Source organism: Mastigoproctus giganteus, chromosome 12 (assembly GCF_048544385.1).
Source record: "Mastigoproctus giganteus isolate SK-2022 chromosome 12, ASM4854438v1, whole genome shotgun sequence".
Taxonomy (NCBI): Eukaryota; Metazoa; Arthropoda; class Arachnida; order Uropygi; family Thelyphonidae; genus Mastigoproctus; species Mastigoproctus giganteus.
In genome coordinates, this window is record NC_143586.1 from 25154409 (window position 1) to 25171792 (window position 17384).

At 37.2% G+C, this 17384-nt stretch overlaps 1 protein-coding gene across 1 annotated transcript in view; it reads right to left on the reverse strand.

Moving 5' to 3' along the window:
- Window positions 1-1719: 1719 nt before the first annotated feature.
- Window positions 1720-17384, reverse strand: part of LOC150076801 (2-oxoglutarate and iron-dependent oxygenase domain-containing protein 3-like) — a 67378-nt gene continuing 51713 nt past the window's right edge. Inside the window, exon 8 of the mRNA XM_090385646.1 lies at window positions 1720-2082. Coding sequence (XP_090241772.1) covers window positions 1928-2082 — 155 coding nt within the window. The 3' untranslated portion in view covers window positions 1720-1927. The remainder of the gene's footprint in view (window positions 2083-17384) is intronic.

A 17384-nucleotide genomic window follows, 5' to 3' on the forward strand; every position in this document is an offset into this window, starting at 1 on the left:
AATGTCTTCCTTCCAATGTATCCATCTGCAAATAGGTTCTTTCAACAGGATAATGCACCATGAAAAACCAGGCCAGAATGTCGCAGTGAATTCAACCTACTGCAGTGACCTCTCCAGACAACAGATCTCAAACCAACTAAGCACTTGTAGAATGAGCTTTTTAGAGTAGAAATCCACAATCATACAGTTTGCAACAACTATGGGAAGCAATTGAGTCAATATGGACCAGCATCCCCAGTGCATGCTTTATACCCTTCACTGAGTCCATAATAAGATGAATCCAGGTTTTCTGAAGACTAAGGGGCCAGTCAGTGTATATTACAAATCATATTTTGTTCCTTTATGCTACATTACATTTAAAAAATAATATATTTAATTTTATTCCATTTCCTTTGGATTGAGGCCAGGTTCTTTTACAAAATGAAAAACTGAAACAGTTTAGGCTATTTTGCAAATATAACTAAAATATAAACTGGAAATCAGTTTAGGATACATGATTACAAATAAGTTTAGTTCAAAATGCACAGCTGTAGACAATGAAATTGCTTTCACTTCTCCAATCCCATATTAACATATAAATGAACCTGGGACTTTTTTTTTTTTTTGAATCTTAGGTGGTTATATTATATAATCATACAAAACAGAAGAAAACAAAAAAATTTAAAAAATACTTTTGCAAATATAATCAAAATATAAACTTGAAATCAGTTAGGATACATGATTACAAACAAGTTTAGTTCAAAATGCACAGCTACACAAGGAATAAATTGCTTTCACTTCTCTAATCCCACATTAACATTCAAATGAACCTGAGACTTGATCTTTTTTGAATCTCAGGTAGTCATACTATCATCAAACAAAAAAAGTGAAAAATATTGCATTTCTATACTTTTTGTATAGCGTACCCTATATGTACATCCTATATTAAGAGAAAAGTAACATGGAGCACATGAAAGTATAGCACACAGTATGGTAAAAATAAAGTCAATTATTTCCACTTCAAGAAGAAATCAAAGTTAAAAAAAACTGCCAAGAATTTTGCAATCATTTTACAAAGGTCTCACTATCAGCTCCTTTAACAATGTAATCTTTCCAAAATAGATAATGATCTCTGTTCACATTTTATAAAACTGCAATCCTCTGGTAAATGAAGGCTATGAAATATGCATTTTTTTCCTGAATTATATGAATATCTATGCATATTTTAAGATGTTATTTTATTACAGAAAAATTTAGGCTCAAAAATATACATTTATAATTACTAACAAAATAATACTTTTGCATAACAAAAATTGGCATTGAGACTTTCTTATTTATTAATATGACAAGCAATCTATAGGTAACGGACTTGAAAAATAAATAGAAAATATTTGCTTTTCTTTGATGGCCATAAAAGAAAGTTGAAAAACTTTTTTTTTTTTTCTAAAAAATATTTGTGCAAATAAGTTTTTACTACAGTAAATGATAAATATGATGCAATTCAAGAGTGTCATTTCAAACCTAGAATAAGCAATTTTCAAAATTTTTCACAAAAAATAAAAATAAATACAAAAATGACTCAGTAGTTAAAGATTATTAATATTCACATTAATATAAAATAAACATGTAAATTTCACTTATTTCATATGAAAATAAATCATACCTAACAGCCATCAAACACCGATTGCTGTTATTAACAATATTTATTATATTTGTAAATATATAACATTTTCATAAGGGGGATGCTACATGTTTTATAAATGACCCTTTAACGGGAATCCTGTGGAGCAGCAGTAGCAACAACGGTTCAAGTATCAAAATTAATACAATATCACAGCAATTATATTCTGGAAAATGTGCTTAATAGTTAACACAGTTAACAAAAAGAAGGCCAAAGTGTGTCTTGTTCCAAACAAGTTTGTTATTTCTTTTCAAGGTTGTATGTACATCAGACACTTGTTTGCATGTTGCTCATTGATGGTGATGATATGGCATAGTTTTTATCACAAGTAAAAGAAACAGTGAGGGCATATCTTGTTCCACTTTCTACCTTTTCTACATAGTGAGGATTTTCTGATCCTGATGTAAAGGCTGACACTCTCCCTAAAAATTAAAGTATTAAAACTGATAATTCTGTAAATATATTAGTAATATATGCATTCAGAATGACTAAATAAATAAGCTGCACTGTAAACTTTCTATCAATAAAAAAAAAAGTGCCACAGCTTTCTGTGATCATCATGAATAATGAGTGTCCACAAGATAGTAACCCCCTCACCTTACCCACATTCAGGCTTCATCTTCATAGGCATATGCACTGATTTTATCTTGTTTTTGGGCATGTTAACACGTGTGCCTATTGTCTTCACCATGACCAACCATCTTTTTGCACGTAATTCTGCTCTTAATGGATGGATTTTTATGGAGTTTTATATTTGGGCCTTACAAAAAGATTTATTCAACCCAGAAAAAGATAACCCAAATTTTATGAAAATTAGACTTGTAGAAACTCTATTGGTCTAAATTTGATGGTACAAAATTTGTTCATCCACATATCGTAACCCAACTCCCAGTACATGAATTTTCATGAAATTTTATTTGTTGAGTTTCCCAAATTTCATTAAAATCATTCCGGTATAGTTTAGGGCTAAAGCTTCAGGTTATGTAAAGAGTTTAACTAATGTACAAAGCCCTAAACTATACCGTAATCTAAATTACTCTACACCATCGAGTATCTCTCAAATTGTGGATTTATACTTCGCAACTTGGTTGCCATCATTGCAACACCAGGGTACGTGCCCACCCACTGATGAGGAGCCAATAAGCTCCGAAACGGTGCCGTATGGGTGATGATATCCGCTGAGAATAAGTAACAATAGTCCTCCTATGGTGAAGTGTTACTTATTTGAGGTAGTGCAATATCATGGAAACTCATTGTGAAGGTATTCACAATATGAGATATACTTAATGATGTCAATTTATAACTACTTAAGTAGTTTGTTAATTGGTTTTTAGGAGCTTTAGCAACTAAGGCCATATTGCACCGGGAACATGCAGTGGTCATTCCCTTGACCTTTCCACATCCTCCGTATTTGGTGGTGACGGGCTCGAACCCCGATCTAATCAAGAAGCGTGTGCTACAACACTGCTGCTCCTTCCCACCTGGCTACGGAGGCACCCTTACTTAAGTAGTTGGCTATGTACTGAAATGATGCAATTGCACTAACTTGTAAAAATTCAGCATTTTTTTTTTTTTTTTTTTTCATATATATCACATAACTATCTATATACCATAAATTGTAGCTAAAGTGAAGCCTCTCTAACGCAGACACCGCTAGGTCAGAAGAAAGTCAGCATAACTACTTTCCATAATTCAGAAAAATGAAATCACCAACCGATTAGTTACTTTTTTATTATCACTGTACATATCTGTGTTTCAATAAACTAACTTTCATCCATGTGTAGTAAAAAACACAACTCTTAGTAAATAACCATAATTAACTTTTAGTAAAAATGAATATAAATTACTCTGCTTTAGAGTATTTAATTTTGGAAATTTCATTCTCGTCATGGATAATTAGATCACTTACTAGTTTTAGTCTATATTCATAATTTTTTGCTCGCATAGAATTCGTTTAATGTAATAGGTATCCCCCCCCCCAAAGGATCAAAACTCCTTTATTTTTTTTAAATTTCTGCATACTGCTCTGCCACAAACAGCAAGAAATTCTGTTTCTTAAAAAATTAAGATGCAGTCAATGTAAAAGTATAAGCAAATTTCAACCAATATTCCAGAAACCTACAAACATATAAGAAGCAACGTTTCAGCAATATATGACATCCCATTTTTACATGCATTGAGCAGTTTCTGAACTACATCTTTGTATGAAGGACACATGTGGTTATCCAAAAAGCCATTTTTTTTTTTTTTTTTTTTTTAGTTCTAATACTTTTTCAGTTTTTATTCTGGAGAAAATTTGAGGTTCCACAAAGATTCTTTCACTTTCATGGCACTGATCATTGGAAATTTTTCACTTCAGTAAAATTCTCTTCAATTCATCTTATCCACTTGCTTCCTTCAGGCCAGTCATGTCTGGTATAATGATCAACAGTAGAACAACTCCACAGGCATAGAAAACAATATTTTGTGAACGATCTTTGCATGCCGATTAACATATCAATAAGTTTCAGAAAGCTACAGATATTCCATCAATGAGTGTTATACTGAATTACTTTGAGTAGGTATGTTATGTATACTTGCATGTACACCAATGCTAGGAGTTTGGTAAATAAATTTGATGAATTTGAGATGTTGGTCAAAACCAGGGGCTCAGAGGGGGGAACAGGTATCCTGTGTGTAATCAGACACTCAGCCTAAAACACTGATGGATCCAATATCTCTCTATTACAGAAGATTTAGGAGAAATCCGGTTGGCCCGCCTCCCTAAAATCCACTCATGCACACCTTCTCAATGGTAAGCCCTGTTACGTCACTTAGGTGGCAACGAACGTGTAGAATGGTTCTCTTCAAGATGCCTGGTCAGCGTGAAGAGGAAAAGACCAAACCCTCCAGCATATGACAGCACAACAAAAGAAATGGCCCTCAGTCCCCAGCAGCTTTCACTCTCTCTCTTACGGCAGCGGGAGAATCAGAGTGGAAGCAGAGGGTGCTAAGAATCTCTGGGTACGACCAGGCTGCCATGCACGGAAACTGAACTTGGCCTGTTATAACGTACGATCACTCATCGGTGAAGACAGGATATTAGAGCTGGAAAAGGAATTAGAAAATGTGAATTGGAATATCATCGGTTTGGCTGAAACAAAAAGAAGAAATGAATCACTTATAAGTTTATCAAGTGGAAATCTGCTGTACACCAATGGAAACAGTGAAAGGAGTGAAGGTGGAGTTGGGTTTCTGGTCCATATAGATTTTAAAAACAACATTTTGGAATTCAAAAGTATATCACCAAGGGTGTCAAGACTAATACTCAAGATTTCTAAGTGGTACAAGCTAAAGATTATAATGATTTGTGCAACAACATCGAGCCACGATGATGAAGAGGTTCAAGAAATGTACACCGAAATTGAGAGTCTTCTAGATGAGAAGAAAACCCACTACACTATTATTATGGGGGACTTCAATGCTAAGGTTGGAAAAAGGCAAAACAGTGCAGAAAGAGGAACTATAGGAAATTTTGGAATTGGTGAAAGAAATAAAAGAGGTGAAAGACTTTGTGGAATTTGCAGAATCTCAAGGACTGTCAGTAATGAACACTTTTTTCAAGAAAAGGGTGGACATGGAAGAGTCCAAATGGATTAACAACTAATGAAATCGACTTCATCCTCACTAACAGAAGATATATTGTGAATGATGTTACCGTCCTGAATAAGGTAAATGTTGGAAGTGATCACAGAATGGTAAGATGTACACTTGATATAGATGTAGGAAAGGAAAGGAAAGGAAAAAACTCACTCAAGTAAATAATACAAAGGTCTTTGAGATAACAGAGGAGGAGAAAAAGCAGTATGTACTGGAACTTAAGAACAAGTTTGAACTTCTGCAGACTGCTCAGGACCAAGATATCAACGAGGAATACTACAACTTTCTGAAAGTGATAAAGCCCAAGAAACCTATAGAGAAAAAGAAATCCAAAGAAGAAAAAATTAGTCAAGAAACACTTGTCATGATGAACCGAAGACGACAAATAAAGAGCAAGAAAAACACTGACAGGGAGAAAATTGAGTATACTGAGTTATGCAAAGCCATTAGAAAGAGATTCAGAGAGGACATAAGATTTAACACAAGAAAAGTAGAACAAACATTAAGGGGAAAAACAGAGGATTTAAATCAGCAGCCATGAGCAGTCTTCCTGATACAGAAAGACAAATGAAACTGAAGAATAGCGATAGCGTACTTATAAACAGCAGAGAAGGCATAATTCAAATAGCAGAAGACTACTATAGAGAATTATACAAGGAGCGAGAGAATGATGCCAGCAGTGGGGAAGATGGATTGCAAAGTAGCAACACATACGACATACCCTGTATTCTTCCTGATGAGGTAGAACAAGCATCGAAGAAAATGAAGAATCAGAAAGCCCCGGGGGAAGATGAAGTTACTGTAGAGTTGTTAAAATTGGGAGGAAGAGACATAACACAAAAACTGGCAAGGCTCTTCACAAAGTGCATTAGAAAAGGTGTGACGCCTAAGCAGTGGAATAATGCAATCATAGTTTTGCTGCATAAGAAAGGAGATAAATCAGAAATTATAGACCAATTAGCTTGTTATCCCACACCTACAAGTTGTTCACAAGGGTCATTACTAACAGATTAGAAAGAATACTTGATGAGAATCAACCAAAAGAGCAAGCTGGCTTTAGGACAGGATTCTCAACTATGCATTAGCATTAGTAGAGGCATATGATGCAAGAAAGCAAGCTTATTCAGCATCAACCAAAAAAAAAAAAAAAAAAAACACACACCACTCCCATTTCACCCCTCCGTTCGTTCGAAATACCTGTCCAGTTGAGCTTTAAATTTGTTTAGGCTATCAACTTCAACAACAAGTGATGGAAGTCGGTTCCACCAACCAACCACCCGCTGGCCAAAGGCAAATTTCCGCACATCTATCCGACATCCGTCCTTCCTCAATTTGAATTTATGCCCTCTGAGGTGATTATTCTGAGCAAGATGAAGAATCCCATTGGCATTGAGCATGCTCAAACCATTCAAAGCCTTATACACCTCTATCAGATCACCTCGCCAGTGTCTAGTCTCCAGACTCTGTAATTTGCAAAACTTAAGCCTTTCTTCGTAAGAGCAACTCTTTGTTCCATTCACTAATCTTGTTGCCCTTCTCTGTACCCGTTCCAGCAGCTCTACATCCTTCTTGAAATGAGGCCTCCAGACCTGTATACAGTACTCAAGATGTGGCCTAACCATTGCCTTATACAAGGGAATAATCACCTCCTTATCCCTGCTAGAAAAATTCCTGTATATCATTGACAAGACACCATGAGCTACTCTTGCAGCTCGTCTGCACTGCTCAGAGAACTTCATATCTGCCTGCACAATTACCCCCAGGTCCTTTTCATTCTCCACCACTGTCAGTGTAGTACCGCAGAGTTGATACGTTGCTCTGGGGTTACTGTTTCCCATATGTAGTACTTTACATTTGTCAATGTTAAACTTCATTTGCCACCTCTCAGCCCATCTGTTCAACCTTTCCAGATCCTGTTGCAGCAGCATAGCGTCAGTAGCGTCCTTAACAACCCTGCCAACCTTTGTATCATCTGCAAACTTGGACATTAAACTTGATATCCCATCATCAATATCATTCATAAACACCGAAAACAACAACGGTCCCAACACTGAACCCTGAGGAACTCCACTAATAACATTAGTCCACGTTGAGCAGTGTCCATTGATTACCACTCTCTCTGTCTTCTGCCACTCAACCATCCCCTTATCCATAGCAGCAATTTGCCTCCAATGCCACACTGCTCCAATTTGTGCAGCAGTCTTCCATGTGCAACAGTATCAAAAGCCTTTCTAAGATCCAAATATATAATATCAAAGTTATTCCCTGCATCCAGTTCTTTTGTGACTACATCATAGTATCCAATCAAATTGGTCAGGCAAGACCTGCCCTTAACAAAACCATGCTGCGTCTGAGCTATAACTGAATTCTTGTCTAGATGATCCTGCAGTGCTTCTTTAACCAGTGCCTCCATTAATTTACCTGGAACAGAAGTTAAACTAACAGGTCTATAATTACTTGTGTCAGCCTTTGATCCCCCTTTGTGAATTGGGGTTACATTTGCACATCTCCAGTCCATGGGTACCTCCCCTGAGTCCAAAGAAGCTCTCATAATTATGGCTAGGGGTTTGCTTACTTCCTTTGCTGCCTCCTTTAATATAACTGGATAGATCCCATCCACCCCAGGTGCCTTTTTTATGTTTATCCTCAACAATCTCTCCTCCACTTTCCTCTCAGTTATTACAAAATCATCCAGCTCACTGCCAATGTTTACTTTACCTACATCAACTATGGATCGCTTTCACATAATATCACAGCTAATGGAGAAAGCAAATGAATATAAAACACCATTATGTCTGGCATTTGTGGATTATGAAAAGGCATTTGACTCCATACAGCATAAGGCAATGTTTCGGGCACTGGAAAGACAAGGCATAGATACCCCATATATTATGATTTTGAAGAAAATATATGAGAGTGCTACCTCTATTAGACTAGACAAAGACGGTATTTAAATTTAAAATCGAGAAAGGAGTTCGACAAGGAGACACAATATCTCCAAAGCTGTTTACAAAGATTAGACTGGTCACAGAAAGGAGTCAATGTGAATGGAGAGTACCTAAACCATTTACGATTTGCAGATGACATTGTGGTCATAAGCAACGATCCCAAAGAATTAGAGGAAAATCTTAATCAGTTATGCACAGTTAGTAAGGATTTTGGACTAAAGATGAATATGGCTAAAACAAAAGTAACGATGAACAAGCATGTCACAGAAAGGGAAATAATGATTGAAAGAGCAGTAATTGAAAAGGTGGAGTCATATACTTATATGGGACAGGTTATTAGCTGTAATAATGATAAATGGCTGGAAGTCAAGAGAAGAATAAATTTTGGATGGATAGCATTCAGGAAATATAGTCACATACCGAAGAGCAATATCCCAGTTTGTCTGAAACGTAAAATAATGAACCAATGTATACTGCCCACCATGACTTATGGAAGTGAAACTTGGGCACTCACCAAAAGAATGGAAGAGAAGCTGAGAACTACACAGTGAAGAATGGAACGAATTATATTGGGAATCAGACTGTTAGATAAGAAGAAAAACACGTGGATTAGACAGCAAACTCAAATAAAGGACATTCTTATCAAAACTAAAGAACTAAAATGGTCTTGGGCAGGATGCATAGCTCGAAGACATGATGACAGATGGACTAAGAAAATAACAGAATGGTACCAAAGAGGAGCTAGAAGAAAACCTGGAAAACAAAGGCGGAGATGGATAGATGAAATTCATGAGTTTTTGGTAGTAAACGGATGGCCAGTGCTCAAAACAGAAGGAACTGGAAAGTTGCTGGAGAGGCCTTAATCCTACAGTGGATTGAAAATGGCTGATGATGATGATGGTCAAAACATCAAAGGCAGATATTGTTGGGATATCAGAGACATGGTGTCACACAGATATAAGGAATGCAGAACTGGAAATTGGGGAGTACAAGGAGGATAGACAGGATAAGAAGGGAGGAGGGGCTATGCTATTAGTTAATAAACACATAAAATCCAAGGAAGTGCAGCCAGTCGACATCACTGGACAGTGCAGTGTCGAGTCAGTTTGGTGTGACGTAAGAGCTTGGAAAGCAAAATTGAGAGTAGGAGTGTGTTATAGGCCTAAGGACTCTGATGAGTATAATAAACAACTATACGGAGAAATAGAGTGGCCCAGTAAATCAGAGTGTCTTATAATGGGAGATTTTAATTTCCCAGATATTGACTGGAAATTGTGGGTTGGTCACACACACTAGCAAGGCTTTTGTGGATTTATTGGATGATTGTTTTCTACAGCAGCAGCATGTTCGGGAGGCAACTAGATGGAGTAATAGAGTACTCTTGAACTGTATATCAGTAGTGATTTTTCATGCATTAAGAATCTGCAGATAAAGGAACCACTAATTGGCAGTGAACACAGTGTGCTGAAGTGGGATTTACTGAAAGAGATAACTACCATCAGGGATAAAGGGAAGGGTTTTTTGCTTTCGTAAAGGTGACTATGGTGGTCTTAGACAATATTTAAATTCTACACCATGGGACCAACTGATGATGTCACCAACAGCAAATTCAAAATGAGAAGCATTCTAAGAATTAATCTTGGAAGCTACTAGACTTTTAATACCAACTAAGAAATATTGTTCAAGGTTTAGGCTTAAATAGAGGTCAGATGAACTAATGAGACATATGGCAGAGAAGAAAAATGCATGGATACATATAAATTTACAGGTGACGCAGAAGCCAAGGAGAGATATAGGCCCGTCTGTCACCAATTCACAAAGGAGGTTAGGCAGGCAAAGGCAGATTACGAGAAATCTTTGACAAAGGACGCAAAGAAAAACAGCCAAGAGTTCTTTACTTATGTAAACTCTAGAAGGAAAGGAATGAATCAGATTGGTCTGCTTGATATCGATGGTTTAATTTGTAGCTAACAAACTAATTGAGTATTTTGCATCTACATTCACACATAAGGAGTTATTCAGGGAGGGGAATGCCAGAGGTGAATTAAACTCTGGCAGTGAGCTAGAAGATTTTGTAATAACTGAGAGCAAAGTGGAGGAGAAATTGTTGGAGATAAACATAAGAAAAGCATCTGAGGTGGATGGGATCTATCCAGTTATATTAAAGAAGGCAGCAAAGGAAGTAAGCAAAACCTTAGCCATAATTATGAGAGCTTCCTTGAACCCATGGACTGGAGATGTGCAAATGTGACCCCAATTCACAAAGGAGGGTCAAAGGGTGACACAAGTAATTACAGACCTGTTAGTTTAACTTCTGTTCCAGGGAAATTAAAGGAGGCACTGGTTAAAGAAGCACTGCATGATCATCTAGACAAGTCTTCAGTTATAGCTCGGACACAGCATGAGTTTGTTAAGGGGAAGTCTTGTCTGACCAATTTGATTGGATACTATGATGCAGTCACCAAAGAACTGAATGGAGGGAATAACTTTGATATTATATACTTGGATCTTAGAAAGGCTTTTGATACTGTTGCACATGGAAGACTGCCGCACAAATTGGAGCAGTGTGGCACTGGAGGCAAATTGCTGCTATGGATAAAGGGGTGGTTGAGGGGGAGAAGAGAGAGTGGTAATCAATGGACACTGCTCATCGTGAACTAATGTTATTAGTGGAGTCCCTCGGGGTTCAGTGTTGGGTCCATTACTGTTTTCTGTATTTATAAATGATATTGATGATGGTATATCAAGCTTAATGTCCAAGTTTGCAGACGATAAGAAGGTTGGCAGGATTGTTAATGACAGTTTGGTTTGGTTTAAAATTTTAATGGCGCATTAGCGGCAGTGGCTATTATGCATCAAGAAAAAAGGTAAATATAGATTCTGGTAGTTAATGACAGTACGTTGCTGCAACAGGATCTAGAAAAGTTGAGCAGATAGGCTCAGAGGTGACAACTGATTAGCATTAGCATTAGTAGAGGCATTTGATGCAAGAAAGCAAGCTTATGCAGCATCAGCCAAAAAAAAAAAAAACACTTCCACTTCACCCCTCTGTTCGTTCAAAATACCTGTCCAGCTGAGCCTTAAACTTATTGAGGCTATCAACTTCCACGACAAGGGATGGAAGTCTGTTCCACCAACCAACCACTCGCTGGCTAAAGGCAAATTTCCGCACGTCTATCCTACATCTGTCTTTCCTCAATTTGAATTTATGCCCTCTCAGGTAATTATTCTGAGCGAGAGGAAGAATTCCATCAGCATTGAGCATGCTCAAACCATTCAAACTGATGTTTAACATTGACAAATGTAAAGTACTGCATATGTGAAGCAGTAACCCCCAGAGTAACGTATCAACTGTGTGGTACAACACTGACAGTGGTAGAGAATGAAAAGGACCTGGGGGTAATTGTGCAGGCAGATATTAAGTTTTCTGAGCAGTGCAGATGGTCTGCAGGAGTATCTTGTGGTGTCTTGTCAATGATATACAGGAATGTTTCTAGCAGGGATAAGGAGGTGATTATCCCCTCGTATAAGGCAATGGTCAGGCCACACCTTGAGTACTGTATACAGGTCTGGTGGCCTCATTTTAAGAAGGTTGTAGAGCTGCTAGAACGAGTACAGAGAAGGACAATAAGATTAGTGAATGGAACAAAGAGTTGCTCTTACGATGAAAGGCTTAAGTTTTGCAAATTACAGTGTCTGGAGACTAGGCACCTGCGAGGTGATTTGATTGAGGTGTATAAAGCCTTGAATGGCTTTGAGCATGCTCATTGCTGATGAGATTCTTCCTCTTGATCAGAATAATCGCCTGAGAGGCCATAAATTCAAATTGAAGAAAGGCAGTTGTAGGATAGATGTGTGGAAGTTTGCCTTTAGCCAGCGGGTGGTTGATTGCCGGAACAAACTTCCATCTGTCGTACAAGTTGATGGCTTAAGTGGATGGGTGAAATGAGAAGGGTTTTTTTTTTTTTTTTTGGCTGATGGTGTCTTTCTTTCATCATGTGCCTTTACTAATGCTATATGTTTTTATGTTAGTGTGGCTCCTTTAGAAGAACAGAGCAGATAATGGGGACGAGTGGTTTTAAGTTCCCATTATGCAAGGGAACAGCTTTCAAACTTCATTGTTGAGAGTTGATGAAAAGGCAATAATCAGATGAAATGTATACTTGTAATAATTCCCTAAAAATTCCATTGATATCATGGCAGTAGCAGTAGTAGAGCATACTGTTTTCTTTTTTTTTTTTTTTTTTTTTTTACAAAAACTCCAAACACGATAGGCATTAGGACCTATAATACTTAGTACTGTGTTTGGGTTGGAGGTTGAGAAGACAAAAGCAGATAGACTTGAACTTCTGTAGACTGTAATTTTCAGGAAATACATATGAAGGAAGGTTGTTCCAGAAAACGGCAGTTAAATGAATAAACGAGGAAGATGAAAAGTTGTTTCAGTGTTCTGTGTGCACGTGTTCAGACTTTTTTGAGAGAGAGAGCGGGAATTATAGAAGCCAATTCAGAAGTACAGTGCCCATGGAAGTATCTGTAGAAAAGGCATGCAGTAGAAACAGTAAGTCTATGAGACAGCGAGTGGAGAAACTCTGTTAGAGAGGAATCATTAATTAACCTAACTGCCCTCTTTTGAATAGAATCTAGAAGCCTGAGAGAGGTTTTGGGAGGCACCGCCCCAGATGTGGGAACAGTATTCCTTGGTAGGGCAGATTTACGATTTGTACACAGTGAACAGCTATTTGGAAGAAAAGTAACGCCGGGAGCAAAAGAGAAAACCAAGTTTTTTAGATGCAGAGGAAGCAATATTTGTAATGTGTTTGTGCCAAGAGAGATTAGAAGTCAGGGTAATCCCCAAAAGAGATATATCGTCGTGCCTAGAAATTGGAGTGTCACCAAAGATAAGCATAGGAGCCAGAAGAATCCTTTTTTGCGAGATATAAGTTTTAGAAGGATTGAAATCAACTAAGTTGTCTTTGCCCCACTGGATAATTACCTGGAGATCAGCATTTAAGGAATTAGTAGTGGATATTCGAGAAGTTGAAGCTGATTGAGCAGGTATCATTGGCAAAACTATGGATAGGATTTCCAGTCAATGGAAGAAGGTCATTAATATACAAGAGGAAAAAACTGAACCTTGGGGGACACCGGCATTAGTGGAGTAGTTAGAAGACAGAGAGCCATCTACCATCACCTTCAGTGAGCGATCAGAGAGAAAACTGGATATCCAATTACAAAAAACAGTTGGCAAACCATAAGATGGAAGCTTGTTTAGAAGACCTTTATGCCAAACACGACCAAGAGCCTTTGAGATGTCAAAAGCAACTGCTTGTGTTTCACTAAACTTTTCCATTGAATTTGCCCATAGATGGGTAACATAAGCCAAAATATCACCAGTGGATCGACACTGATGGAATCCATACTGGCAATCGTTGATCAGACGGAGGTTTGACATTTTTTTGATGAAAAATACCTTGTTGACCTGTATCATTATCTGAATGCCAGCATAACTCATAATATGCCATTAAATGAGTTTTATCAGAATAAATCTATTGCATAAGTTAATCACCCATATAACCACTCCCATCACATAACAGTTGAATTAATTTACACTAACAACCACATAATTTATATATTGTAACAATTTCCAACTTATGACTTTTAAATGGCCTAATTGGTTACAAATTAACAAAGTTAAGACTTTTGTCTTAAATATTATAAGTACCAGCAATAAATATTCATTACAAGAGGTGCATGTGAGTGCCCCACCTTAGTATTTATTACAGGAGGTTTCTTATTTCAATAAAGATCTCTGTATAAAAGCAATTTTCATAATAACACTGGCTAACTCAACTAATATATCAGTTGTTTGCAGTAAATTTTTATGCTTAGATTTCAAAATAATTCTTAATTTCACATGCCACAATTTCTAGGCATACAGGTTCTTGCAAATAATATGTACATTGTCTACAATTTAGAGATGTAGATATGATGTTGATCTGTTGTATTATCTCAAATAATAATGCTGGCATGTGTTCATAGATTGCAGTAATGTTGGAGAGGGTTAAAACGTTCAGCCTTGTCTGTTTGCCTCCCACCTCTCTTTCAGTAACACAAAAAGTTTTGTAGTGCTAGTACGTGTACAGTTTATCTGTATTGCATATTGTTTGTTTCTTCTGTGTTTCACTTAGCATTGTATTGTTAAAAATGCTTAAGCAAAAGCAAAGCAAGTGACTGAATCACCTACAATTTCTGCTACATGTGCAAATAGTTTACAACAAAAATGCAGAGGAAGAAAATGTAAACATGCAGATTCATTGTAATTTGATTGCAAGATTGATCAGGCAAAGCCTGGACTCCATATTTGTGCTGTATTACCTGCACCACAAATCTGAGGATGTGGCTAAATGATTACAATATTTTGAAAACTATCACAAAGTGTTTCCAAAATATTTCATTACGGAAGATGGTTTCTGTAAAAATATTAAATTGAACAAAATCCTAACAAATGAAGCATATTTATTGATGCCTCAAAGTTTAAAAGCAGTTTTTCTGCACAATGGAAATGCATTCCCATCAGTTCTTCTATTTCATTCTGTTGGCTTGAAAAGTACATATAAAAGCATGTTAGTACGTTCAAGATCCTGAGTTCAATAAAGTACCATGACTTTGCTTGGAATGTCTGTGGTGATCTTAAGGTAACTGTATTATTCACTGTTCTAAAGGGATGTTTTACAAAACACAATTGTTTTCTATGTTTGTGGAACTATCATACAACAGAAAAATGCTATATTACAGCAGTGAAAAAAGAGGGGGGGCTTTTTACCAGGGAGAAATACAATCAAACTTGGTTATAACAAAGATCACAACTGTGATGAGCAAAAAGCCATAATTATTTTAATTTTCGCATATTCCCATACAATCACTCACTGTTATAAAGAGCATACTCACAGATATACTGAACAAATTTTGGTAACTATGCAATCATTCTTCATCACTCAGGTAATCGAAAAAACCCAATTGTTGGAATAGATGAAAATGAAAAGGGTGACTTAGCTTTATGACCACCTGCATCAGATTAGTGGCCAGTTTATGACCACCTTCTGGGGACCGGCTGTACAATAGTGCATTGGCATTCTGCTTGTCGCATTACCCTACTTTCACATTATCTTGTATTCACTGAACCATAAATTTATTTCAGGACTTCTAAGAATTTTGGAAACGGGACTTCTGAGAATTTTGTATGCCTTTCGGGCTTCTAAGAAGATAGAAGCCCGAAAGGCATACAATATGCAGATCACTTTATCATTTTAAAGGAAAATCAGTTAGAAATGAAGCCTTCCTTTGGAAACATGTCTAATTACAAAAGAAAGTGTCTCTTGATTTGCGAAAAATTCTAAATTATTCGTGTTAGAAAGTGGTGCAATAAATATAGAAGTGTGTAAAAAGTTTTTCTTTGTCCTCTTCAAGTGTATCGACATTGTGGAAGAATGTCAATTGGAAAAGAAAATTGGAAGAATGTCGATTGGAAAAGCACTGGAAAAGAACATAACAAAAAAAAAATTTAGAAAGTGCGAGGTTACAAATGTTAATGAAACATTGCTTCAATGCTTCACCACACAAATCAGTGCTGGATTTTCAATAGACGGTCCGATCTTGAAGGCTCAAGTAGAAAAATCTGCTAAACAATTTGGACAAGAAGATTTTGTGTGTAATAACGGTTGACCAGGTCGACTTAAAAACTGACATAACATTGTTTATGCAAAAATTAGTGGAGAATCTAAATCTTCAGATCCAATAATTGCAAATGAATGGATTGACTGTGTTTGGGCAGAAATCAGGAAAGATTTCAATGATGAAGACATCTACAACAGTTGTGCTACTACAACAGGATCTAGAAAATTTGGGCAGAAGGGCTGAGAAGTGGCAACTGAAGTTTAACATTGACAAATGCAATGTACTGCATACGGGTAGAAGTTGTTGTTGTTATTTGGTTTTTAGGAGCATTAGCAACTAAGGCCATATTGCTCCAGGAATATGCAGTGGTCATTCCCTGACCTTTCCACATCCTCCGTATTTGGTGGTGACGGGCTCGAACCCCAGTCTAATCAAGAAGCGTGTGCTACGCACTGTTGCTCCTTCCCACCTGGCTACGGAGGCGCCTATGGGTAGAAGTAACTCCAGAGAAACCTACCATGTGGTACTACACTTAGGGTGGTATAAAATGAAAAAGACATGGGAGTGATTGTGCAGTCAGATATGAAGTTTTCTAAGCAATGCAGACAGGTTGCCAGGGCAGGTCATGGGGTATTGTCAATGATGTACAGGAATTTTGCTAGCAGGGAAAAGGAAGTAATTATCCCTTTATATAAGGTAATGGTCAGGCCTTGAGTACTGCATAAAGGTCTTTAGGCCTCATTTTAGGAAGGATGTAGAGTTGTTTGAGCGTGCACAGAGAAGGGCAACAAGATTGGTGAGGGGAACGAAGAGGTCCTCTTACCAAGAAAGGCTTAAGTTCTGCAAATTGCAGCAGCTGGAGACTAGGCAACAGCGAGGTGATCTTATTGAGGTGTATAAGGCCTTGAATGGGTTGAGCACATTGAATTCTGATGGGATTCTTCTGCTTGTTCAGATTACAAACCTGAGGGTGCATAAATTCAAATTGAGGAAAGACAGTTGTAGAATAAATGTTTAGAAATTTGCCTTTAGCCAGCAGGTGGTTAATTAGAAACAAACTTCCATCTGTCATTGTGGAAGTTGATAGCTTAAATAAAGTCAAGGAGGAACTGGACAAACTTTTAGAGGGAATGGATGTCTGAATTTTTTTTTTGGCTGATGCTACATAAGTTCATACACTTGCTTTCTTGCATCGTATGTCTCTATTACTACTACAATGCCAACAAAACACCTGACTATACATTTAAATTCAAAGGGGAAAAATGTGTTTGTGAAAAAAATCAAAGGCTCGCTTGACGGTGCTTGTATGCGCAAATATGACAGGAACTGGGGAAAAAACTGTTTGTTATCGGAAAATCGTTAAAACCTCGGTGTTTAAAAAAATGCAAGGAAACTTTCTGTGGATTACACTGCAAACAAGAAAGCTTGGATGACTTCGGATATTTTTCTGGAATATGTAA